Source organism: Onychostruthus taczanowskii, unplaced genomic scaffold, assembly GCF_017590055.1.
Source record: "Onychostruthus taczanowskii isolate IOZ18803 unplaced genomic scaffold, ASM1759005v1 scaffold43, whole genome shotgun sequence".
NCBI classification, from domain to species: domain Eukaryota; kingdom Metazoa; phylum Chordata; class Aves; order Passeriformes; family Passeridae; genus Onychostruthus; species Onychostruthus taczanowskii.
The window spans coordinates 7,167,110-7,193,879 of NW_024501792.1; the positions used below are offsets into that span (position 1 = coordinate 7,167,110).

Sequence of the window (26,770 nt, forward strand, 5' to 3'; positions counted from 1 at the left end):
CCTGTTCCTTTGAAGGGCGACAGGAAAGTTTAGTCTGTTTTCGGGCAGTTGTGACCAGGAGAGCCCCCAGTCAGAGGGATGAGTCCTTTGTAATTATAATTACAAAGCTGAATTAGGCTGGTTGATAGGATTTGTTGTATTCTTATTTTTCAACTTGTGTTGAGGTGAGTCAAAGAGATGTGGGGAGGGTGAAAGGGCACGGTTTTCTGCTCACTTAGCAAACCCAGGCAGTCCTTCCAGTGGGAAGGAAACGTCCACTGACTGTCTATGCACCTGAATTTTAACAGTTTTGTCACGAATTGCACAGTTTGCATTAGGACTGAATTTAATCCCTGCTTATATTTTTCCTGCTTTTTTATGCTCTAAGTCAAGCATCATAGAGAACAAGTGGGTGGGAAAAGTGGTCCCAGTTCATAGATTCCACAAGGGAAGTGCTTTCTTCTCTTTGGAGGTCAGATGGGTTGCAAAGTGAGGCAGGTTTCCCAACATTTCCCTGCCATCTGGTGGAAAGAATCCAAGGGCTGTCCTACAGCCCTTGGGAGGCAGCAACAAATATTTGAACTTCAGAGAATTGCTCAGTTTACCAGCTTTTCATGCAGTGAGAGAGATGTAGTTCGGATATTACAAAAACTCAAAAGACACCTTAATGCTAGAATAGATAGTTATGAGAGGAGAGGAGTTTCCAGGCAAATATTATACCCAGATAGGCTGCTTTTGGGGTGGAAGATGGACTAGAGCAGATCTGCAGGCATGATCCAGCCAGCAGGGAGTTCTAGTGCCATCCAGGAGAGCACGGATTGATTCTCACATCTACCAGACTAAGATCTGGGGGAGAATTCTCAACCTGTTTTCCTGCTTTAGGTGGTCACATCAACAGCATGTGCAGTGCAGTGTCCAGTACCCTGGGACAGCTGGAACATCAGGCACTTTGTTGTCTAAAAGACAACAGGAGCTGGACCATGAAACATCATAAACCCTCCCTGTGTTCCCACATCCCTGGTCCTGTGCACGTTTCAATTTTATCAGCACGAATCACACCTATTTATCACAGAAACAAGGGGAGTTAGTGAAAACTTCAAGCTGCATGCCTTGTCTATAGATGTAAACACCAACACAAAGTCTGAACTTGTGGAAAATAAAGATGCAAGGCAGGTAAGCTCAGGCACCTCTGCATGTTTATAATTAACCAAAAATAAATGGGCAATTGCAGCGCATTGTCTGCATCTCTCTGCTTTAAGCTAAGTCAAGGCCTCAGTTTGCACATTTGCAGCTCGTTCGAAGACAAACTTTACCTGACTTTGACTGGTGTCTCCACCCTCATCTTCATCTTCACCGCGCATGCGCCACCATCTTTTTTGGGGGTCGCACCACTCTTTGGAGGTTGTCCAGATGAAGGCCGCTCCTCTTCCTCAGGTGTCCTTTATTTCACCTTTGGGTTACACATGCGCACCAAGCTAATATCATATGTGCCAAAACCAAAATTATATAAGCCAATATAATAAATCCTGTAAATTAACATATTTCTGATTTCCACCCAAGTTTCCCCTCTTTCAGTTAATTTTAGCAAGCTTTATCTGACTCCTTTTCCTGCCTTGAACATCTGCAGAAGATAATGGGGGGGCGGACCCTTCCTCTCCGCTTTCCTAGCTTTTTACCTTTTTAACCATTTTGTTATCTCCAAATATTGATTACTATATCCATATTGATTACTGTTTCAATTTTATCAGCACGAATCACACCTATTTATCACAGAAACAAGGGGAGTTAGTGAAAACTTCAAGCTGCATGCCTTGTCTATAGATGTAAACACCAACACAAAGTCTGAACTTGTGGAAAATAAAGATGCAAGGCAGGTAAGCTCAGGCACCTCTGCATGTTTATAATTAACCAAAAATAAATGGGCAATTGCAGCGCATTGTCTGCATCTCTCTGCTTTAAGCTAAGTCAAGGCCTCAGTTTGCACATTTGCAGCTCGTTAGAAGACAAACTTTACCTGACTCGGAGCCTTGGGCGTGCCCAGTGGTTTCAAAACACAGGGTGCCAGAAACCAGGCGGTCAGGCCTGTCCACTCTTGCATTTACAAGAGTAAATGTTTGGCTCGCAAACACTGCTGCTGCTGATTCAGAGCTCACAAAAGAGGTTCTCTGCTTTCACGAGCCGTTGAAGAGCTCGAGAAGGAGACCTGGCTGTCTTTATAGTCCTGGCAGCAAAGTCATATTCTAGTGTTTCCTAGTGCTTTGTATTCCTTTGGGAGCCCCATGACTAACAGGTGGCTGGCACCAGAAGCAGAGGCACGGGAAACGACCCTCCTGGATTTTGGAAGCGATTCTAGAAGCTGTATGGGTTGTGTTGGACGCTGCCCTCATGCCCATGTTATCCCTGGGATGGAGCAGAGCACTAGACCCCTTAGTTCTGGCCAGCTTTCATGATCTCAGGAGGGCGAAGCTACTTCTGATCTCTGCCAAAATCATGTTTTGGGAGCAGGGCTCTTATTCCCGAGCTCGTGAGAGAAGCATTTGCGATCAAAGGGGAAGTTCCCATCCAAATGACACAGTAATCCTTGAACAGCTTTGGGGAGGGGAGTGCCACCTCCCTGTTCTGCCCCAAAGCAGCATGTGGCCAATTGAGGGCAACTCACTACACTTTTCCAGCTCCTATTCTCCACAGTCAGTAATTATTCCCTTGCATTGCAGATGGAGAGGCTGGATCAGCTCAAGGTGACTGTGCCCATCCCCAGCTGTACCCAGCCTTTGCTCTGGGGGCTGCCTGTTCAGCTGGAAAGCACGGCGCTGCTGGATGACGTTTTCCTCTCCTCCCACTGAATCAGCCTTTTATTTACTCTTTGGAATGCAAAGTAACAGGACACCCTGTGAGTTTTATCTCTCTCCCAGTCTTTTGTAATGCTTTGGAAGTTGCCGGACCGGATTGAGCTTTGAGATGGGGTGGTTTCGGGGTTGCCTGGCAGGAATCTGGGTGGGAGGGCACTGTCGCTGAAACTTGAATTCCGGAGTCGAGCTAAGAGTACAATCCTTGGGCCATACTACGGGAAGGAAAAGCCTTTGTCCCTGACTGAATCGGGCCCGTCGCTGATGTGGATGGATGGTGCTCCTTTGCTAGAATTCCTGGCAACTGCCTTCACCAGAAGACTTCCCCCGCAGGCAGCCGGCCTTCATTCCTTATGTAAGCAGTTCTTCCATTCTTTCACGTGCCTGGCACTCCTAGGGCTGAGAGCTGATGCAGAAGGATCCTGCCTGCCCCGACAGTGTTTGCTCCTGCAGCTGATCCTTGTCTGGGGTTCGAGCTCAGGGCGATTTAGCTCTTGCAACTCGCACAGATTCTGACCAAGCCGGACTTGGTTCTCAGATTTCAGGGCTCGCTTTCCTCCCAAACCTCCGCTCTGCTCTTAAGATGATGTTGTGGCTACACTGAGACAACGCGAGGAGGAGGAGGAGGTGGTGACAGCTTTTATTGGATAAACTGGTTCCAGCGGGAGCAGACAGAGGCTTTGCGGCTGACTGCTGCCATTGCATGCGGGTGAGTGCCTTGAACTTCATGCTTTATTGCGTTTTCACCGTGCCTCGGCTGGGCTCAGCATCTTTCAGTCAGACGTGGAAGTCTGTCACCAAGAAAAGCACGTGGCAGACAGGTTGGAAATTGTTATTGTATGTTTTGGGGCTGTACACTGCCCAGGAGGGGACCTGCTCCCAGCACGGTGACTCGGTAATGGCTGCAGCACTGCCATGTGCTCCAGCAGCAGAGAAACCGGAATCCTGGTATTGAGGCCTCGAAACAGCCACCTCCCAGCTATATAATACTTATATATTGCACATGTATTGCTTGCTGGTTTTCCCCACGGTGGTTGTGTCCCCTTGTTCAAAGAGGGCTCATGAATTAGTCTGTAAAATGTCAGTGGCTTGAATGGCAGGAAACTGAGCATTCACAGCTTTGTGTCGAACCAGGGATTGTGGATCTTCACATTTTGCCCGCATCATCCACATCCCTGAGCACGGGTGTTTGCCTGGCATCAGCCTGGGGGAGATCAGTGGATGCGCCAAACAGGAAGAATGTGTAGAATACAGGAGCAGTGGTTCAGCTGGGAGCAGCTGCTTTGTACCCAAAATATGCTGTTTCATGGGGGTGTTAAGACAGGCTGCAGCCGGGCAGGTAAGGGAGTGGCTGTAAAAACAGGGCTGGGCATCAGCGGGAGCGCTGAGAGCTCCTGACATCAGCAACCTGACTAACACGGCACCTTTTCAAGAGGAATACCTTAAATTCGGGGATGCTGCCTCCTGTGCCGTGTTCCGTCGTGGGTGGAATTCTGGCAGCTGCTGAGGCGGCAGAGGAGGTGGTGGTTTATGCGTTTCTACGCCACAGCAGGCTCAGAGACCTCACTCCATCTCTATTTTTTCCCCCCCAAAAAAAACCTGTAAAAAAGCTGCAAAACTTCTGCTCCGCAGGAGACAATGTAGAGCAAGGGGAAACAAAGGAGTCTCAGTAAGGGATTTTCTGCGTGTGATCAGCAACTCTTGTTATACCAGAACAAGAGTTCTGGGCAATTTTAAGTGTTCCAAGTATTAAAAAAATTCACTTTCAGGGCTGGATGCAATTGGTGTAAAAAGGTTTGGCTCAGCAGAGGGGTGGCCAGTTCAACTTTTGATGGGCACATCGCATATTCATATGGACTGTGACATGTAAGATGGAGAAAGGAAGAACTTTTACATGAAAAAGTGAGTTTGATCCAGCTATTTTAATCCTGACTTGCTCTTGAATGTGAGAAAGTTAAATACTGGAGTGTGTGTATGAATCATCTTTTCAAGAGGGGGTAAATAGTGAAGTAAGACTGAACGCAGCTTTCAGTGTTACAAATTCTTATAAACCTGCATTAGAATGTTCTCAGAACCCCAGTTCCTCCTTTCCCTCTCTGTTTAATATTAAACCACACAGGCCCCAGGGTCTGTTGCTATGTGAGCATCCCGAGTGTCACATTTGGGTGCACATGCAGTTTCTGCAGCACTGCTGTGTTGTTCACTTTGCATCCGGTCTCTGTTAGCCAAGAGAAAGCTCATTCCTACAGTGATGTAGCCTTGCTGAGGGCAGATTTCAGGTTTGCTTCTGAGTGTACCAAACGTTTTTGGGAGCATGAGGCTTGTCCCTGGGATAAACTGTCTGTTTGTGCTGAGTGCCCACTTTGCAGTGGGGTTTCATGGCACGGTAATGTTGTCACCTGAGGAGGGATGAGACCCTGGATACACAAAGCCTTTTTTTAGGAACTGTGCACCTCTGCATGCCAGCCAGCCCTCCTACCGATTGCAGGGCAGCTTCTCTTGGTAGAAGCCAAGATTTTTCTGGTTTCCAGTGGTAAAGCAAAGCTTGTGGTCGAAGGATCTCTTGGATGATGCAGGGCTGATGTGGGGCTTTTGGGCGCAGCTTTTTGGGCACAATGTTTCCCTTATTTCTGTAGAGAGGAGAGGCAGGAGCGGCACAGCACCTGCGGGGTGTTTCCGGCTGCTCACACCTGCCAGGAGCACAGGGAGGAGGAGCTGGGCACCGTGCCGAAGCCGGAGCCGCCGCGCCATGGCGGCCTGAGCCGCGCGGCGCTGCCCTTGCCATGGAGCGAGGCCCCCCGGCCAGCGGTGCTGGCGTGCGGTACAGCACCCAGCTGCAGGTGAGAGCACACCTGGGCGCGGGGAGCTCCCAGAACCCCTGCCAGCCTTTGGCTGAGCTGCCTCGTCCTCTGCTTGCTCTGGTGCCTTTGAGCCTGGTGGGTTCAGGGCTGCTCTGGATCCCTCAGGAAGGGTGGATTCCAGCTCACCCTTGCGTAAGGTCAGGAGAACCTGTTTTGGGGTCTTTGCTGAGCTCAGCAGAGCAGAAAAAAACCCCAACTTTGGGGAAGTGGAGATCACCTGTCTGTGCTGGCTTTGGATCTCCTCGGTGTCGGTGCTGCCGTTGCTCCAGGGGTTTTGGTTTCAGCTTAAGCTGAGGGCAGTGGGGTTGTGAGTAAAGGTAAACTCCATGCTAGTGAGCTATATGCAGAGCCTGGCTCTGGGTTGTTTAGCAACAGATCCAACTAAACCTGTTCTAGCGTTGTAAAGGCCAGTTTTTAACCAAGGGCTGTGGGGCTTCATTAATTAACCGCTGCGTTATCATTGTATTCTGAGACCTGATTGAGCTTCTTGTGTAGATTGTCCTGGCTGAGGGTCAGGCACGGACGGCTGAGTTTGGGTTGCACCTCCAGAGCCTGTTCTGTGCCACAGAGCTGTTCCAAACAGGGTTTTGGGTTAAAGCAGGACAGCAGCGTTTCCCACCCTACCTGCAGGCTGTGTGGTGTCTGTCTCCAAGGCCTGGCTTTAGTAGTTATTATCTCACAGCAACATAGGAGCTGCTGGTTCTGGCACTGATCAAAAAGCTGGCCTGCAGCAAGAAATTTTCCCTTGCCTCCAGTCCCACTGTCTGGTGTGTGCCATGACTGGGAGTGGGAAGGAGATGCTCTGTCTGAAGCAGTTCAGCTCAAGCTCCTTATCCCTGGCCAGGCTGGGGTGACACCTGTGGGACACGATTTTCCCTGCCTGGGTTGTTCTCCTGGCAGAAGGTAGCTTTGTGCTCTGATTTGTCTTTGTGCCAGACTGAGGGCTCAAGCGGGTCCCTTCCCTGGTTCTGGATCAGTTTTCCCCCTGTGTCAGTTCAAGAGGGACTGATCTGATCCAGAGCAGCTTCCTTGAAGACAGTACCTACCCTCCTGACAGGAAACAACCCAAGGATTTTGTCACCCGCGGACTGTTGTTGGACTTGGCCCCTTATAAACATGAGAGTGGAGGAAATTAGTGGTTTTGCAACATCTTGTGTCTCCTCCTGTGCTGGTAAAGGAGCTGCAGTAGTTCTTGGGCTGAGGAGAAGCTGCTGCTCTTCCTTGGAAAGGTGCAGAGTGTTTCCTTGGGGTAGTGGCTGGCAGGTGAGCTGTTGCTTGGGCCAGTTTGACTGCTGTTGGTGCTAAAAGCAAACAGGGATAAGGAAGACACAATGAGAAAAGGGCTGAGGCCAGACCTTTAGTCAGCAAACGAAAGATCGCTCTGTAAAACCCTTGAGGGAGCAGCGAGAGTGTTTTGAGGGCCTGGCTGTGAGGAAGGTATCGGGGCAAAGGTTCTCCCCTTGCCCGGGGTAGAATGTATCATTTCCATCCAAAGGCCGCCTGGGGCAGACTGGGAAGTAATATGCCCTGCAATATCCGGGCCATGGGCTGGGATGGGGAGGGAGCAGCCAACAGGGATGGGTTTGGCAGACAGAGACTTTCCTGGTTGAAGGTGCTCGTGTTTTCCTTGCTGCTGGCCTCAGACATTGGAGACTCGTGATCCTGATCCACCTCAGAACTGCAGGAATGAGTTGAGTGTCGCAGGGATTGTGGAGGTTGAGGTCTGGGGCTCAGCTGCTTTGGTTAAGCTACTGGAGGCAGTTCTGTTTTCCAGACAGTTCTGTCTGTACTAGGAAAGACATACAAGTGATTTAAATGAGCTGTTTGCATCTGTGGCATGTTTCCCTGCTGCTCTTGGGACATCAGTGTGTTTAAGGAGGAATTTCATGGCCCATAGGTACACAGATCAGGGCTGTAGAGTACCTTTATTCCCAGCTTCTCCCCAAGAGTTGCTAAGATTTAAGTGTAAAATTCTCTACTACCACAGACACACAGAAGCGTGGTAGCTTTTTCTGAGCTGCTGTGGTGCCGGACAGAGCTGTACCGATCAGCCCTGGATGGGACAGCAAGCCAAGCTTGTGCTATCTCTGCAAACATTAACATTAGTTTCTTCTAAAATAAACCTAAAGGAATTTGTTTTCTACTATGACTCAGGGTGGTCACAAGACAATCTGCTGTAGAGGGTTAAGCTCAAACTTGATATGTGAAATAGGTGTGTGTGACCTGTATCTTTCACTATTGCACCTGCCCTTTGCACCTGGAAGATGCACAGTCTGGAGGATTCTGTCCTTTAGCTCTTGCCCCATATTCCCTTTTTAGTTTTGATGTCATCATTTTATAGCTTCATTGCCCTTAATACAGAACTGAAGACGGAAAATAACGCACTGGCAAAGTTTCTTCAGTGCTTTGCTGCCTGTGGTGGAGCAGCACAGCACGAATACGCCTTATGTAAACTTGTGTGCTGTTTTCATATATTTCTTATCAAGAGTAAGAAGAGAAGTGAGAAGATGATTCTTATCAGATCTTTTTCCAGAGGAGTTGTTTGGGTTTGCAGCAAGAGTTGGTGCAGGAGTTGATTTAAGGATGGTGTACCTGTACTTGGGCTGTTTGGGTGAAGTGAGTTGCACATGCTGTTCACATTTGTTTTACTTCTTCTGATGGGTAACAGGCTGTTTTCCCTCATACCAGCACCACAAAGCTGGTAGGGCTTTCAGCGTGATCCAGGAATTCTCAGCTTTTGAAAATACAATTTTTCTGTCTCTTTTTGCCACACAGGCTCACCCTGTTGGTCTCCTGAGCTCTGAACTGGCTTGCTGGCTATGTTCTGAGACTGTGGCCCAGTCGATGGGTTTCATTCCTCTAATTTCTCATGTGGTATTTGTTTTAGTTTTTATTGAACACCACCCGAGGCAGGTGTGGCTAAAAAAGGGGAAGTGGGAATTGCCTCTTGGATACACAGGCTAGGATCTGCAAGTTGTAATTATCCTCAAGAGTCTAACCATGCAGTCCAATGACTCTGCTTCATCTCTGACATCCCTATGCCTCCTCCAGCCTGGCATTTTATGGGTTCCTTTTCTTGCTTGTTTACACTGGTGTCAGACAGTGACATTTTTTGCTGTGAGATTTTATTTGGTTGCACACCTGCTCTTACCTTGTATGATCTGGGCAGTTTTGGCCCTGAGCAGTCCTGTGGCAGACCAGCAGTGTCCTTTCCTTGGGGAAAGTCAAAGGAAGTAGATAAATCTTGTGTCTGGTGCTGGATGAACAAATTACCTGGTGTTCATAAAGGATAGGTGAAACTAATGGCCAGGAGCCCAGTCCTTCTGTGGGTCAGAGTCCTGTAAGTAGATGCAGACACTGAGGGAAGAGATGGAGCAGCTGTTTTGGAGGAGAGGAGAACAGTAAGGTGTTTGGTGCCTGTGACACATCACCATCTGGGAGTGCCAAAAAGGCAGAAACTAGCCCCTGTGGGGGATGCTGATTCCAGTGGGTCCCCTGCTTTGCACACATCATGCTGGAGAGCTGTATTCCATGGCATATCCCAACCGTTCCATGATCCCCCACTGCAGGAGACCTCATGCTTTCCCAGTGCAGAACTGGTTCCCACCACCCCCTTGTGTGAGCTGCATTTCCTGCTGACAGAATTAGTCACTTCTGCATCTGGTTTGTCCAGTTGGACAGAGCACAGTCACTGTCTAAAAATACATTGTGTGGCTTAGAGAAGGAGGAATGGGAGGTCTGCTCTCCCCAGGACTGAGCTCAGACTCTGTGCAGAGGAGCAGGAACCCTCCAAGTTCTCTATAAATGCATCTATGTGCACTTCTTTTCCAAGTTTCTTCATGGAGTTGGTACTCCAGGGGAGACTGAGGCATGAGAGAACTGGGGCAGTGCCTGTCTGAACTTTTCCCTGGATTGTTTTTGCTGCCACAGCTGATGCTGTGACCAGTGTGGGTCACACTCCCTGTGTGGGGAGCCTGGCCATACCAGCAAGGACTGAGTGAGGAGATGCAGGAGGAAGTAACTGCAGGAGTGACTAAGGCAGAGAGAATATCAAGGGAGGTTTTCTGTTAATAATGTTTATTGGAGGAGTTTCCTTGAGAAGGGTGAGACAGTCGCACCTTGAGTCACTTGGGGCTGGGGACGGTTTCTGGAGGAACCATGGACAAGGTGAGACCAGTACGTGTTCAGCTCCTTTCTAGTTTACAGTTGCCACTGTTCAGAGCATGCGAGGGAAATGTGCAGCAGCCATCAACTAAAGGAGATTAACATAGCAGTTTCTTTTTCTTGATTTAACTGTGATCTTTGAGCCTGTCTTGCATGTGATTTCACCTGGTTTCCATCTAGCTTAGAGGATGGTGGCAGGGTGTTTTTCCTCCCAAGTGTCGGGCACAAAGGGGACGTGGAGCACAGGGAGTGAGAGGGGCAGAGGCTGAGCTGCACTTGTGGGGCACAGGCTAGTCTGGTCCTCAGGTCAAATGGGTGGGTTTTGTGAAGAGTGTGGGCAGGGAGGTTTCAGCCTCTTAGAGTTCAGGACACAAGGCCTCACCTGAGACCTTCTGCATGGCCTGATCCGTCATTCCAGCAGTGCTTGGGGAGGCTTCAGATTCTTCACTGGGTATTGGGAAGAGTTTACAGGAATGGCTGCTCACCCAGGCTGTGATGGGTGAGAGCTCTTCACACAAGTGTCTGTGTCGGCTGAGGAACATAATGGCATCCATAAGGTATGGGAATGGGAGAGGACGAGAGCTGGAATACAACACGGGGGGTGAGGAGTGAGGGAAACCTCTTTGGATCATGCCTCCTATCTGCTTGTAGTCACAGGATAACTTCTGGCAAGTAACAGTGTCAGTGGCTGCTTTGTACACCTTGTACTGGAGGGAAAACAAAAGTAACCTTCTCAGAAGTCCCTGCACTCCTGTCACTTCTCCTGTGTTGCTGCTGGCTCAGCTGTGGAGCAAGAACAAACTGACAAAGGCATGCTGTAGACTCTCACAGGTTTAACATTTTTCATACTGTTTTTTTTCCAAGGAAGGCAGAGAAATTGCCTAAAGAAAGAGCAGATGTTGAGTTTTCCTGCCTAATTTCCTTGCTCCCAGGAGCAGTACATGTGCCTGTGTGTGCTGGAGGCAGAGGGGAGCTCTGTTTGCCGTCTAATTTAATCACAGCAATGATTTTCTCCCTGGGAGAGTTTTCACTCTGCAAGGACACAATCTTTAGCTTAAAGGGGATGTTACAATGCATCAGCCACGTTGTTGTGCGGTGTTGTACAGCAGGAGCTCCTGCTTGCTGCTGACTCTTTATTTTTTTCTGACAGTTTGGTGAAATGGAAGTGTATGAATTCTGCAGAGGGCTGAAGGTCCCTGCAGCTGCAGAGTTTTCTTATGGAAAATTGGTTTTCTTTGCCGTTCTTCTTCGCTGGCTCCAGGAAGTCTGGGGAAACTGATAGATCATTTAAGCACCTGAGAATGTCTTCTTGCCATAGGCTCCCGAAGATGTTAATAAAGAATTAAATACTTTGCTTCCTGCCAACAGCAGCGATGTCTGGGAAGTCCTGAGAAGGCTCAGCATTGTGAGCAGCCCTCTGGAGAGAGAGAGGATGTGTTTGCAAGTTTTGTGGCCAGTTTCTTCTCTTTACCAGATTTTGGGGGGTTTATTTCATGACTGGAAAAGTGGTAGGAGCCAGTTTGAAAGACAGTGTGTCAAACTCCAGGTAGTCTTGACTTTGATTGAAGAATTTCTTGATTTAGAATGTCTCTATGTATTTAAGCTTTATTTTGTGTGTCATCTGTTTCAGAGTTTCCTTGGGTTATATCTTCAATCTTTTCCTGTGTGATCAGAAGCTAAACAAGATTCAGAGCATTCCCCATGGGATTGTCCTCTGCAGCCCTGCTAGGTCTGTTTATTTTGGAGGTGGGTGGATTTTGGGGATGGAAACAGTTCGTTCTGTCTAGTCGTAGGCAGTAAAACTCAAAAATGAACAAAGGCTCCTTCCCTGAACCGCCAAACTGGAAAGATTCTGAGAGCAGGTGGTATGAAAACCGGTGGGTTGCTCTGGTCTTGGTGGTCTTCTGGTGTTTGCAGAGGATTAAACTTACAGAGTCCTTGACAAAAACTCGGAGTAAGGTGCCTGTCACTTCTCTTTCTGTTGTGAAGGGCCCTGGGCAGATACCTCAAGGAGGGGAGGCTGCAGTGTGGTGTGGAGGGTGGGAGAAGAGCACAGGCATTGAGTGTAGAAAAGGGCAAAAGAAGTGGGGGAATGGTTCAAGTGGGAGCTGGGCTTTCCTGCCAGGCAAGGCTGAGGAAACATAAGATGAAGTACTGGAAGTTCAGTGAGGAAATGCAGTGAAGATGGCTTTTTCCTTATGTCTGTACAGCAGGCTCAGAGATCCCTCTGTTTGCAGGATCCCCTTTGCTAGTTGTTTTTCATAGAATCCCAGAGTGTTTTTGATTGAAAGGGACCTTGAAGCCCATCCAGCCCCATCCCCTGTCACGGACAGGGATGCCTTCCACTAGACCAGGCTGCTCCAAGCCCTGTCCAGCCTGAACTTGGACATTGCCAGGGGTGAGGCAGCCACAGCTTCTCTGGGCACCCAGTGCCAAGGCCTCACGACCCTCAGAGGGCAGAATTTCTTTCCAGTATCCTATCTAACCCTGCTATCTTTTCATTTCAAAGCCATTCCCTTGTGTTCTATCAAGCTGTATCCCCCTTGTCCATATTTTTACTGAATTTAGGGGCTTGTGACATTTGCATCACATTAAACCAAGCTGTTGGATTAGGTTTGTGTGAGCCCTGGGCTGAGAGAGGACAGGCAGAGTCTGACTCTGTGTTTGTGGGGACAGCATCACCCTCCTGGAGCACAGGGCACGTGGAAATGCCATGGATTTGTGTGAGTTGACACTTTGTGCCATGGTGTCCATACTGAAGTTCCAGAGCCCAGGAAGCCGCTGAATGCCTGTGAAGGAGAAAATGGGAAGGTGGTGAGCAGAAAGGTGAGGGATCCTCCTGTTCTGGGTCTTTGCAGCATATGCAGAGCCCTTCCTGCCCAAGGGAGGCACAGATCAGAAGCAGATGTGGTGAGCTCTGGCCATACCACTGCCAGTGCTGGGAGGAGAGGAGGTGCCAGGGTAGGTGCAGATCCAGGCCCTCATGATGTACAGCAGTACCAAGGATGCTGTGTGGGATCCTCAGAAAACATCTGGGTCTGCAGCTGTCCAACCCGCCCCCCTGCCCCCTGGTGAGAGGTACAGATACACAAGCAAGGCAAGGATGGAGGAACAGGACAGAAGGTGTGAGAAAGTGAAACCTTGGGATACCAGTGGTTTTACAGTTGATATAGAGCTCAGGTTTTACAGCTGATACTGTAGAGCTCGATGCTTCAGCACATTTTCCACTTCCTCACCCAGCCCATTATGATGACAGCAAGAGCTGTGTCATTCCTCGTTCCTCTCTTCCGTGTCTTGTCCCAGAAACATGGCTGCTCATGGGTTGTGGGGATGTTTTGTGTGTTCATCTTAGTTTTTTGGTTTATTTCTTTTAACAAGTATTTGTGCTGGATGAGAGATTCCAAGCAGAAACACAGGAGTGCTGGTGGCTCAGGAGGCATGACAGCTGTGAAAATGTAAAGGAAGGAAGTAGCTTGATTTCTTCTTTTAGAGAAATGCTATTTATAGCATGCTGTGCCCCATGAGCGCTAGGTGACTCACCTGCACACAGCGAGCACTTAGTGGGGGTGAATTTTTCTCCGCAGTTTCATCTGCTGAGGCAGATTTTGGAGCTTGTGGGCTTGTGACCTGCCATGGTCACAGGAGGGTATGTGCACTTGCCCCTGAGTTTGCTTGAGCTCGTGACCTTATATTAGGCCCAAAAAGGAATTAGGTGTGTGCAGAAAAGCAAAGAGGAAACCTTCAGGGTTTGTCCTGCTATGGCTGTGAAGCTGCTGACACTGAGGTTTGCACACAGTGCTGCTGCATTCCTTGTCCCCAAACCTGCTTCAGGCTGCTCTGTGGCTGGACCGCCCCAAGCCAGGCTTTGAGAACAGCTTTCCCACTGTCCTGCCTTCCCTCCTCTCCCAGGACATGAACAACCTGGATGAAGGGGTGGAGTTCCTCCCTGCCATGAACTCCAAGAAGATGGAGAAGCGTGGCCCAAGGCGGCAGGTGGTCATCACCGTCCTGATCGTTGTTATTCTGCTTGTCTCCCTCACCACTGGCCTCCTGTTTTGGCACTTCAAATGTGAGTATGACATCTGATGGGTGGTGACATGTAGGGTAACACCCTGGGAACGTATCCATCCACATGGAAAAGTTTTGTTACCTGGTGTTGCTCACATGTGCCCTCTCAAGCTCTGGTGACCCCATTTCCACCTCCCTGCCCCATTTGTTGTCACTGGGGATCTGCTGTGACAACAGTCCTAGCTCTGACTGCCCTTCCTGACCCTGAGCTGTTCTCTTCCAGATAGGAACACACCTGTCCAGAAGGTTTTCAATGGCCACTTGCGGGTTCTGAACTGGGAATTCCTGGATGCCTATGAGAACTCCAGCTCTCCAGAGTTTAGTATGCTGGCCAAGAAGGTGAAGAGCACGGTAAGAGGTTTCTTGCCTCCCTCCTTCTGCAAGCAAGGAATTTTCCTCTTGCCCTATGGCCATGAGGGTATACCATGTAAGATTCCGTGGAGCTTTCCCTGCTTGCTGCGAGCAGGGACCTTCTTTGGAGCTGGATCTTAACATCCCAGCTCCATCCCAGTGCCATGGCATCTCCCAGTGCCATAGGAGCTGCCAGGGCACGTCCCAGAATCACTGGATGAGTCAGGGCCAGGAACTGAGGCAAAAGGATATGTAAAAGAGCTGAAGCTGTGGCTGGTCTTGCTTCTTCCCTCCGACTTGGGGTTTCACTTCCCCTAGGGAAGAGTGGGTGAGCTGAGTCAGAACAGGCTGTGATGGGCAGCTCTGGACTCTTCTGGGCCTCTCAGCTCTCCTTCTTTCTTTCTTTGGCTCTGCAGATTCCTGCACACAGGGATGCCAGGTATGTGCCCTGGTTTTCCTTTGCAGGCTTGAAGCTCTATCTTTAGCTTTTCCCTTTTCCTCATTTCTAGACATGCTGAACATCCCTTTTTAACCCTTTCAGGTGGAGGAGATCTACAAGAATCATGCTGATATTGGTCCTTACCACAAAGAGACAGTAATCACTGCCTTCAGGTGAGTTAGGTACTGCCTGAGCCCCATCTAGGATGCCAGGATATCACACCAGCCAGTTGCCCTCCTTCCCAGGATTCTGGGATGGAAGTACCTCACTAGTCACCCTGTGTGACACAGGAAAGGGTGAGCAGTTAAAAGTGACCTGAAAATGCATTTTGTTTTCTGCCAGATGTCTTGGAAAAAATCAAGGTGTGGTGCAGTGAACTGCAGTGGGTGGTGCCTGGCAGCATTGAGAGAGACTCCTCAGGCTGGCAGGGGCCTTTGCTGTTTGCTTAAATTGTCATTGAAACTCTCCCTTCCCTGTGGGCAGGCTCCAAAACTGGCTAATTAAGTAGTCTGGCCCCTTCTTCTAGAGGTGTTGGAGTCCTCCCATGTCTGCCCTTGCCCTCATCACACAATTACCTTTTCTACAGTGAAGGCAGTGTCATTGCCTACTACTGGTCAGAATTCCTTGTGCCCAAATACCGGGAAGAGAGCCTGGACAGGGCAATGGCTGACAAACAAAGCCTGGTGCAGAGGTGGAACCCCCGCTTGAGAAACCCCACGCTGAAGGTGGAGTCAGTCATTGCTTTCCGTGAGTATTGGTTCTGCTGTCCCTGGGCCTCTGTGTGGGATCAGGTGGGATATTTCTCTGGAAGGAGAAGGGGCTGGTCACAGCCCTCTCATGAGAAAGCCAGCCCTGAGAGTGGTGTAAAGACCTGGATGTCACAGCACAGCTTAATGGGATGTACAGCCTAAAGGGGGCTGCACGGACCTGCTCCCCTTTGCTGAAATGCTCTGTGTTCTCCTCTGAGCCCAGGGAAGAGGGACAAGGATGAGTTCTCCCTCTGCAGAGGGAGTTTGCTCCCTCAGCTCCTAGAGGCCAGGAAGGAGCAGCCTCTCCTGCCAGTTTGCAGGGAGAGATTCCACAAGTGAGGCCAGATCAATGACAGTCTGAGGAACAACCTCAGCTTTGTGCCCAGGGATTTCCCATAGCCCAAAGGGTGATGTCAGCTCTGTTTTCTCCTGCAGCTGTGGACCCCAGCATAGCTCACTCTGCCCGGGACAGTAAGTACAGTGCTTCTTCCATCTCAGTGGTCTCTTTAGGGTGGTGTTTCTCTTGCAGGATGGGGAAGGGTGTGGAGAGAGGTGCTCTGCATGCAAGGCAGATCCCAGTGTGCTTCTTGTAGCTGGTTTGGGGTTGGACAGACTGTGGCACAGGCCTTGCTGTTACCCAGGAAGAGCCATCTGCCCTGGGATAGCCTGCAGGAATTATTCTCTGCATCCCAGGGAAAGGCAGGGCAAGGCTTCTTTGCCTTGTTAACTGTTCCCTACTCTCTGGGCAGACAGCTGCATGTTCTCCCTTCACGCCAAGGAAGGGGAGGTCACCAGTTTCACCACGCCAGGCTTCCCCAACAGCCCATACCCCAACAATGCCCTCTGCTACTGGGCATTGAGGGCAGATGCCAGTTCCAGCATCAGTCTCACCTTCAAGACCTTGGAGCTGGAGCCATGCAGAGATGATAGTGACTACATCAAGGTGTACAACTCTCTGAGCCCCGTGGAGCCCCACGCCTTGGTTAGGTGGGTGTTGCTGTATGGCACCAAGTCCAGGGTGATCCTGAGATGTCCTGCCCCTGCTCAGAGCTGAGCTGTGCTGCTTGAGGCTCCCTGTGCAGCAGTGCCTTACAGATTCTGTCCTTTGCTTCCTAGGCTTTGTGGGAATTATGCCCCATCCTACAACCTGACCTTCCTGTCCTCCCAGAACGTCATGCTAGTCACATTGGTTACCAACAAGGAGGGGCGATTCCCTGGCTTTAAGGCTGAGTTCTTCCAGCTCCCAAAGATGAAAGGTGAGCAGAGGCCTTGGCCTGTTTCCCTATGTCTCCCTGCCATGGACAGCTGAACAGGGAGGTGGCTGTGGCTGTGGTCAGTTTGTCACGGATGTTTTGAGGGGTGGAGCATCTGGAAACAGGTCACCTCTTGGCGCTTGCCTTGTCTACGGTGTTCTTGACTGTGGTAAGGATGTCCCCCAAAGAGGCAAAAATGAGAATTATGTTGGATTAGACATGCAGATTGATGAAAGCACCTAACTGATCTCCTGGGTTCTCTCAAGCCTTGCAGCAAAGCTGTTCTCTCCAGAGAGTGACGTAACCATTAGAGAGTTAGAGACTGTTGCCACTGCCTCCAATGACAGCCAGCTGAGGCTTGGAAAAACCACATCTAAATCTCTAATTTATTATTATCTTCTTGCTTGTTTTTAGCCTGCGGTGGGACCCTGAAGGGAGACAGTGGCACCTTCACAACTCCCTATTACCCAGCACACTACCCCCCAGACATGGACTGTGTCTGGAACATTGAGGTGAGATGGGCCCTATCTTTCCCTTAACAAGTCTGTCAAGTGACCCTGGTCGTACAGGACATGGTGCAAGGGAGCTCACAGTAGTTCGGGCCCAGAGGCTCCAAGTCTGGCATGACTGAGGGAGCCTTTAGGAGCTGGGAGCAAAGGCAGAAGAGGTTGCAAGAGGCCTGAACCCCACAGAAGCCCATGAAAAATCCTGTAACTTTCACACAAGAAGGATGAGAGTGTGGGCTTTGGGACAGGCCAGTTACTGGCTGTTGACCAAAGGTCTGGCTTCCACCCCTCTGTATGCCTGTTTCACTGGGGATTCTGGTGCCAGGGTGACTCAGTGACTTTTATGAAGCTGTTCTTTTCTTGCTGGAAAACTGACTTTCCCTTTTTAGTTATCTTCTGTCCTCCTCCAAGCACAACCCTCTTCCTGTGAAACTATTCCTTTTTCCTTGCTCGAGAAAGCAACATCCCACTGACTGTGCTTCCTTTTGCAGGTTCCCTCTATAAAGAATGTGAAGGTGCGTTTCAACATGTTCTTTGTGCTGGAGCCTGGGATCCCAGTCAGCTCTTGCACCAAAGACTATGTGCAGATCAACGGCACAAGGTGGGTGTTGGGTGGCTGAACCCATGGAGTGGCTTCATTTAGTTACACAGAACCTTGTACTTTCCTTAATCTGCTGCGGGAACAAGTGTGCTTGTGCTGTTAGGGCTGGGAGGCGGCAGGAGGGTGCCCAGGACTGCCTCATGATGAGTGGGGAGCCCCAATCTTGGTTCTGTGGTGTGCTGCAGCTGAACCGCCCCCAGATGCTCTAGAGCATCACAGCACACAGCTCATGTGTGGGAAGGCAGGAACATCTGGGGTAGGTTTGCTTGAATGAGCAGCTCTCTGTTCTCAGGGCACACATATCCTGTGATGCATTTCCAGATGTATTCCCCAGCCTGATATAAGCTGGGTCAGACAGAAAACAGTACCTCACAGGCAGGTGATCAATCTTGTTTCACAGTGTTTTGGACAAGGGAGCTGACTGTGCCTCAGAGAGAAGGTTTCAAAGTCAGCACCTGCCTTTGCAGTGCTGTTCATGTACGTGATCCTACCTGCCCATGGTGAGATGGGATCCTGCACAAGTCCAGTGTATCTGGGATCAGACACATCATGGGGCAGGCAGGGATGTGGAAGAACTTGTTCCCAGTCATTTCTAAAGTCACAAGCTGGTGTTTACAACTGGCCCAAACCTTCTTCCAGCAGCAGCAGAATTTGGACCCTGAGGCCCAGCAGTCTGTGCTGGGATCAGACCTGCTCCCTGCTCTCCTGCCCCCTCAGTTCCCTGAGTGTGGAGGGAGATCAGGGATAGAAGGAGGTTTTCTTGGTGCTGACCTCCAACCCTTTGACTCCTCTTTGCTCTCTCCCTGCAGGTACTGTGGGGAGCGCTCCCAGTTTGTGGTGGCCAGTACCACTAACAAAATCGAGCTCCTGTTCCACTCGGACCAGTCCTACACAGACACAGGTTTCTCTGCGGAGTTCCTGTCCTACGACTCCAGTGACCGTGAGTTGAAACCCTGGGTCTGGGGTGGGGAAAGTGATTTCCCTGAGATGTGGAGCTGTCCCTCCTCTGTGTTTACACTGCCCTATAAACTGGGAAACAGCCTTTTCCAGGGGGATAGCAGCATGCCTTGCTTTCCTGAAAACCTCCTGGTCTTCCTGTTGTGTTCTGCTGTAAGCAGGCATAGGAAACTCTGCAGAAGGGATGTACAGGGGACACCAAGAGGGCTCATGTATGATTTTGTCCCTTTCTTCCTCTCAGCCTGCCCTGGCAAGTTCACTTGCAATACTGGCCGCTGCATCGACAGGAGCATGCGCTGCGATGGGTGGCTGGACTGCGTGGACGGCAGTGATGAGAGGTCCTGCAGTAAGTCCAGCTTTGGTTTCTCTTTGGCACAGCATGGGAAAGGCCAGGTTGCCCTGGGGTGGTTAGGCTTGTTCGGGGTAATGTGACTCAGTGCTGGCTGGAACCAGCACTGCCACCTTCCTCCAGGCTGGAGTGAGACTCAGTGCACAGTTTGGGATCCCTTTTCATAAGAGCTGTGGGCTCCTGCTAGTCCAGCCCTGTCCCAGTGGCATCACCCTCTCTTTCCAGTTCTTCCCAGCTGGGAATGTGTTTTTCTGTGTAATCCTGCTGGTTGTGGTTTTGTTGAGCTGAATGGTGTGGAGGGACACATTTCATTACCCAACTGGGCAGACTTTGCAGAGATCATCTGGAAAATCCCTGGGACACATGGGAGTTGCTTCTTTGTGCAACAGGTTTTCCTCTTGGATTAGCAGAGCTGTCCTATAGTTAATGTTAGTCCAGAGTCTGCAGTTTATTAGAGAGGATGGGGTGCCCTGCTTTGAGAGGGGCAGTTTTCTGGGGAAGAATGTGCTGCTGGCCCGTAATCCAGGTTTCTCAGGTGCTTTCCCACTGCTTGCAGCAATTGCTTTGCCTCAGTGTTGCCTCTGGCTGTCCTGCTGTTGCGATGTCAGCTTCAGCCTCCACTGCTTCAGATACAACCGCTCCAAATGGCTTTGTTCTCCATAAAAGTGGAAATACTGTGATGTACTGAGTGTGTCGTGTATTTACGTACATGTGCACGGTCCCGAGCTGCTTGCTGGGATTCCCAAGTGCTTGTACAGCCACTGGGAGAGCTGCCATCGTGGCTGGGTTGCTGGTGACTCCACAGGTGCCTTTGCAGGCATCTCCCCTAATTTCTAGCATTGGAACAGCCTTCCCAGGGGAGTCACCATCCCTGGAGGTGTCCAGGGAATGACTGGACATGGCACTCAGTGCTCTGGTCTGGTTGACAAGGTGGTGATTGGTCTCAGGTAGGACTTGATGGTCTTGGAGGTCTTTTCCAACCTCAATTATCCTGTGATTCTTACTCTGCTCTTCCAGCCTGTACCGAGCAGCAGTTCAGGTGCCAGAACGGCTGGTGCAAGCCCAGGTTCTGGGTCTGTGACAATGTGAATGACTGCGGCGACAACAGCGATGAGCTACAGTGCAGTGAGTGACTCATCCTGCAGGCACAAAGGGCTGAGGGCTCAAGCAGGCACACAGGGGGGCAGTGAGGGTGATGGAGGCTTGTGGGATGGAGAGAAGTGCTGTGCTGAAAATGAGCAGGCAAAAAAACCCAGGCATGATGAGTGCTCACCTGATACAGGTGAATGAGAGCTTAAGAGGAAAGAAGGATGAGCAGAGGTGTAGGAATAGAAAGGGCTGAATAACTGAGTGGTGGTGTGCAGTTTGGAGAAGAGATTGGAGACACAGTATTTTGGAGCTGCAGAGGCTTTACTTGGGGAGGGGAGCTGGGCACAGCCATGTGCTGAGGTGCTGCAGGATTCATGCCCAGCCCTCAGGAGCTGCTCTCTGTCCCCAGGCTGTTCAGATGACAGCTTCAAGTGCGACAACGGGAAGTGTGTCCCCAGCACACAGAAATGTGATGGCAAGGACGACTGTGGGGACGGGAGCGATGAGGGCAGCTGCAGCACAGGTGAGGGTCAGCTGCGGGGTGACTGACAGCAAACACAGCCTCTGATGGAATTCCTTGGGGCTGGGCACCCTCATGTGTGTGTTTGCATGAGGTGTAAATGCCCTGGGGTTGGGCAGAAGAGGTTAATTTGATGTGACCTCCCCAGAACTGGGGCTAACCCCTGCGCCTCCATCCTGCCTGCAGCAGGCCAGAGCACAGTTCCCTGCAAGGAGTACACATACAAGTGCCGCAGTGGACACTGCATCAGCAAACAGAACCCCGAGTGTGATGGGGAGCAGGACTGTGAGGACCACTCTGATGAGGACAACTGCAGTGAGTGCCTGAGGAATGGGGGAGACATGGGATTCTGGGCTGGGTCTCTCAGAGAAACACCCCAGTGTGGCAGAGAGAGCCCCTGTGTGTTTCTGTGCAGGAGCTTGATCTGGAAATGACCAAGCCACATTCTTTAGTGGCCTGTGGGGTGTCTGCATTATTCAGGAAGGCTTAGATGGGTAATACAGGGGCTTATCTCCCCTTTACAGAGTTGGCCAGTAAATGTTGTAGCTAATTTAGCATCTGTGCAGAGAACATCAGCCCTTCCTGACATATGTAAACAGGGTATTTGTGCTGTCAGATGTCCTGGAGGAACAAGAGGGGAGGTGTGGGATGGGAACAGGAGAAACCAAGCTCCCCTTCTCCTTCTCTGCCCTAGACTGTGGGCTCCGCTCCTACGTCAGGAAGTCGCGGATTGTTGGTGGGCAGAACTCGGATGTGGGAGAGTGGCCGTGGCAGGTCAGCCTGCACGTCAAGGGCCAGGGCCACATCTGTGGGGCCTCGCTGGTGTCAGCAAGCTGGCTGGTGTCAGCAGCACACTGCTTCCTGCCACTGCAAGGCATCAGGTACCGGCCTCACATCACTGTGCTTCCAGGTATTTCACAGAATCGCAGAATAAACTGAGTTGGAAGAAACCTTCAAGGATCACCGAGTCCAGCTCCTGTCCCTGCACAGCACCATCCCCAAGAGTCACTCCATGTGCCCGACAGTATCATCCAAATACTTCTTGAGCTCGGTCAGGCTTGAGGCTGTGGCCACTGCCCTGGGGATTCTGTTCCAGTACCTGATCACCCTCTGGGGAAAAGAACCTTTTCCTGATACCCAACTTAAACGCCCCCGACACAATTTCAGGCTATTCCCTCTGGTCCCGTCACTGGGCCCACAGAACAGATATCAGAGTCTGCCCCTCTTCTCTCCCTCACAAGGAAGTTGTAACTGCAATGATGTCTCCCCTCAGTCTCCTCTTCTCCAGGCTGAACAGACCAAGTGATCTCAGCTGCTCCTTAAACAGCTTTCCCTCAAGGCCCTTCACCATCTTCGTTGCCCTTCTTTGGAAGCTCTCTAATAGTTTAATATTATTCTTACATTGTGGTGACCAAAACCACAATATTTCAACACTTGACTCTGAGAGGCATTCCTCAAGGAAACTGTTTAAGGTAGTGAATGGTGCTGTCTTCAAGATGAGGTCTCACCCTGTGTTTCATGGCCCCCATGCAGGTACTCAGACCCCAGCTTGTGGACAGCCTACCTGGGGCTGACTGACCAAGGTGACCGCAGCGGCCCCAATGTGCAAACCCGCAAAATCAAGCGCATCATCTCCCACCCCTTCTTCAATGACTACACCTATGACTACGACATCGCTGTGCTGGAGCTGCAGAGCCCTGTCACCTTCACAGCCGTCGTCCAGCCCATTTGCCTGCCCGACGCCACCCACAACTTCCCTGTGGGCAAGGACCTGTGGGTGACTGGATGGGGAGCAACTGCAGAAGGAGGCATGTGATTTGGTGCTGCATTGATGTATTTTAAACAGGTTCCTAGGAGGAGGTATGGCTGCCACATCCCTGGAAGCATTCCAGGCCATGTTGGACAGGGCTTGGGGCAACCTGGTCTAGTGGAAAGTGTCCCTACCTGTGGCAGGGGGTGAAACAAGACAGGCTTTAGTTCTGTTCAAATTCAAACCATTCTGGGATTCTACAAGTCTATGATTTCTGTGTTTCTTGAGGGAAAAAACGGGGAAGTGCTTAAAAATGTATATTTTTACTTAAGATGCTCCTCCATCTTGGCAGGCACAGGAGCCTCTATCCTGCAGAAGGCAGAGATCCGGCTCATCAACCAGACTGTGTGTAACCAGCTCCTGACAGACCAGCTGACACCACGCATGATGTGTGTGGGAATCCTGACTGGTGGTGTAGATGCCTGCCAGGTAAGACAGCACCTGGATTTAGTGCTGGTTATTGGTTATTAGGCAGGGAGACAGGCCTTTATTCAGCCCTGCTCATTCTGGTACTTCCACTTATATTTACATATTTAACATAAAACAAATCTGTGGAAATTCTCCTGGATTCAGACAATGAACAGATTACAATGGGCACCAGCAGCAAGTTGTGTCGATGCATGACTTACAACTCAAAAACTGCAGCCCAAAACCACAGGATTTAGACTCCATCTTACCAGACAGGAGATACAGCCGTATTCTAACTTTTGGCTGTTATTCAGAGTCTTAGCAGAGTCTTGGTCAAGCCAGGCTGCTTGACTGGTATTTTATAGCTCTTTGTTGTGGCACTGTGGCTCCTATTGCCATGCTTAAATAGTTGTTACAGGGAATGGCCAAAAAATTACAATGACAGCTGACTTAGACAGGGATTTACTGATTGATTATTTCTTGCTCAGTTTTTGTGATTGACTTTTAACACTGTGCATGAGAGTGATCTATGGGGAGTGCTTATGTTCCTGTGTGGTTCTGTGCAGGGAGACTCTGGGGGGCCCCTGGTCAGTGTGGAGCCCAGTAGTCGGATGTTCCTGGCTGGCGTGGTGAGCTGGGGCGATGGCTGTGCCCAGAGGAACAAACCTGGGGTGTACAGCCGGCTCACAAGCCTGCGAGACTGGATCCAGAAGCACACAGGCCTCTAGGGATAGATCCCTGCCTGGACACCTCTTGGGCAGTGCTGGCTGAAGACACTTGGCAGTGCCAGCCATGCACAGCCTCTACTGTGAACTTGAACCCTCCCTCTACCTCGCTGCGAGCGCCTGGGACTCCATGTGCAACCAGAGCTGATGGTTTGGTTTAGCCCTTAGTCTGAGAAATCCATGTTTGGAGAAGTTTCCCTTGGCGGAGGGGTAAGCTAGTGCAGCTCCCATGAATAATTTGAATGAGCCATCATTCAAGATTACGTATAGTAATAAACTTTAAAAAAATCTAATTAAAAGACAGTTTGTGTTTAGAGGCAAACTTTATTGGACAAGTTCAAAAACAAGGTTTCAGCATATATTCTAAGTCATGCATTTGTTTTCAAACAGCCATCCATACCCTTTCTCTGGTGTTCAGCCATGGGGAGGGTAAAGGGAGGTCTTACCATAGTTTCGGGGGGATTCCCTTTGGGATCCCTCCCTTATCCCACACCGTGATCTCCTCCTTCTGTCCTCTGTCCAGCTCTGCTTCTGGCATGGCCAAGTCCAGGACTGGGGGCCTGAAAGAGAGATGTTGGACTGAAACACCACTACTCATCCCAAGGGAAGCCATGGGCAGAGTTCAAAGCCATCACTCATCCCAGAGAAAGCCATGGGCAGGGCTCAAACACTGTCACTCACTGTGAGGGTAGCCACAGGCAGAGCTGCTGGTACATGTGGAGATCCAGAGCCATTGGCATCACTGCATTGTGCCTTAACATTGCACTGAGCTCAGCTGATGCAGCTTCTGCTGAGCCCCAGGTGCCTGGAATCACTGTGAAGAGCACAAGGGCTGCACTGAATTCTTCTTGGAGTGCTCCCCACAAGGACAACACCAGTCAGCTGTGCACACCAGCCTTACACCTATCTGACTTCAGTAAAGAAAAATGTGACTTGTGAATGTGCTGATCTTCCTTTTTCCTCTGTAGTCTGTTCTTGCCCCAGCAAAGCACACTCCAGCTTAGTCCCTTCCTTACCTGTAAATACATTGTTTTGTAAAACTCTCAGAACTGAGATGCTGCAATAAACTGGGATATTTTCTAGTACTGTGGCTGTGTGGTTCTTCCTGAGCTTCTGTGTAAGTGTTCCTGAAATAAACCTACAGCACAGACCCCCAGTGCTAAGGGAGAAGCTGAGCCTCTCCCAGTAAAACATTTCACTACTGTTGTGCACAGCAGTGCCACTGTGGTGGAGAGACATGTAGAGTCAGGGGAGAAATCTTCACAAGAAACAGCTGTAAAGGCTCATAGGAGGATGGTTTGTGCCTTAGCCCTCCCTACAGAGTTAAGGAACATTCTGAGATCTGTGCTTACACAATGCTAGAGCAACACAAAAGGAAGCATTTACTGTGGTCATTCTCTTGCCGAGGCAGCATCAGCAGCACTTTTGCAGCACTGAGCAAATAAAAGTACAAATGTTTTCATTCCAATGTCCCACAGTTTGCAGTTAAGCTCCCCAGACACATGGCCTAAAAGCTTCCCTAAACATGAGTTGTTATGGATGAGGGTCCCCAGAAGATGCCTGGAATAACAGGATGCAAAAGGATGAAACAGTTAATGAGAAGAGCCCAGAAGATGGGCCCCAGCACCTGTGCCCAGGGGAACTGCAGTGGGCTGTTCCATCTCCTGAACACCAGATCCCGGGTCTACTCTCTCTCTTGTGCCCACATGCAGTATGGGGCTCCTGCCACAACCAGCAGGATCATGGCCAAGCAAGAAGAGAGCAGAAGATAATTTTCCAAGTCGAAGTTTGAAACTTGTACAACCAAATCCAGAGAAGTGTGTTCAGACAGGTTTTGTTTTACTGAGCACAGTGTCACCTACCACAACACCTTTCTTCCCACAAAAGCCCCATTCCACAGTCACTTCCCTATGTCCAAGTACAAAGAGAGAAACAACCCATTAACTGGCCACCAAAGGTCCACCTTGTCAGCAGGCCACCAGGACCATGTAAAACCTCAGTTCCTGCTCCTTCATAATGATTACAAATGAATAAATAAAAATGCAAAAAATAAAGACAAACCCCAGGTCCCTGAGCTCCAACCCCACTAGGTGTCCCTCTTGGCCAAAGCACAAGGACTCCTGAAACAGCACTGCCAGGAAGGAGGTTTGGGAATTGGGAAGGGACAGCCTGCAAGTCCCAGATCCCTCTGCTGAAGTCCAGAGGAAAGGGAGCCCAACAGGAGAGAGCAAGAATGAATGGGCAAGGAAGAGAAACAAGTGTAGGCAAGATGGAGAATTGAGCCAGGCAGCTCAGAGCAACTGGCCTTACCTGCAGCGTGCCCTGGTGGGTTTCTGTGGGGAAGAGCAGTTCTGAATCACCTTGAAAAGTCCTATCCCTTTGGAAAAATTTCAAGAGTTTGCTGAGAGCCACCAGTCCACTTGAGTTTTATTCCCTCATCAGTCTATTAGCAACTCCCTGGATTTCCCCCCTATGCCTCAGCACTCAGGCATCAGAAAAAACTCCTTTACTTGTTTCATGTGAAAAGAAACCCCTTGTCAGACTCCAAAAACTGCATTTCATGTTGATGCATCACATTTCTTACAACTCAGAATTCTAGCAAAACAAACCAGCCCCAATTTGTGCTCAGTTCTGTTCAGGGCAAAATATCACTGAACTGGGAATGGGAAACTCAAGAGTCCCATCAAATGATGGCAATGCCAGGGGTTTGTGTAATCCAGCAACAGCTCAGGCTTGTCCCCCTGCACAAAATACAAGGGGCTGACATTTTTGTCTCATTGCACCAATCTCCTTAGAAACTGTGAGAAAAGTAGAGATCGGGGAGCCAAATAAATTCATCAGGGAAAACCTCAGTCTGGGAGCACAAAGAAAGGGTCAGGGAAGAGGGAGCCCAGAGTGTTATGTGCACTGGAATACTTGGGTGGAAGGAAAGGCTGCATTCCCTGAAAGTGAACCTGGGCAAGGCTGCCTAGAGGCCAGCTCCTGAGTGGGAACAGCTGACTTACAGGAGGCAAGCCATGAGAAAAAATATGTGTCCAGGAGGAATTACAGCTGATGAATCAAAGGAAATAATCCCACATGATTGCTTGGAGAGC

General features: G+C 50.0%; 1 protein-coding gene across 1 annotated transcript; it reads left to right on the forward strand.

Annotated features, from left to right (window-relative positions):
* The first annotated feature begins 3,039 nt into the window (after window positions 1–3,039).
* Window positions 3,040–24,737, forward strand: ST14 (ST14 transmembrane serine protease matriptase). The gene is made up of 20 exons (XM_041413845.1): window positions 3,040–3,180; window positions 3,364–3,534; window positions 13,760–13,919; window positions 14,142–14,269; window positions 14,811–14,881; window positions 15,295–15,455; window positions 15,893–15,928; window positions 16,207–16,444; window positions 16,574–16,713; window positions 17,125–17,222; window positions 17,708–17,817; window positions 18,627–18,757; window positions 19,016–19,120; window positions 20,141–20,248; window positions 20,622–20,735; window positions 20,922–21,047; window positions 21,427–21,613; window positions 22,266–22,540; window positions 22,835–22,971; window positions 23,517–24,737. Exons 2-20 carry the CDS (start codon window positions 3,529–3,531, stop codon window positions 23,676–23,678), a joined length of 2,493 nt encoding a protein of 830 aa, XP_041269779.1. The 5' UTR covers window positions 3,040–3,180; window positions 3,364–3,528; the 3' UTR covers window positions 23,679–24,737.
* The last annotated feature ends 2,033 nt before the right edge of the window (window positions 24,738–26,770 follow it).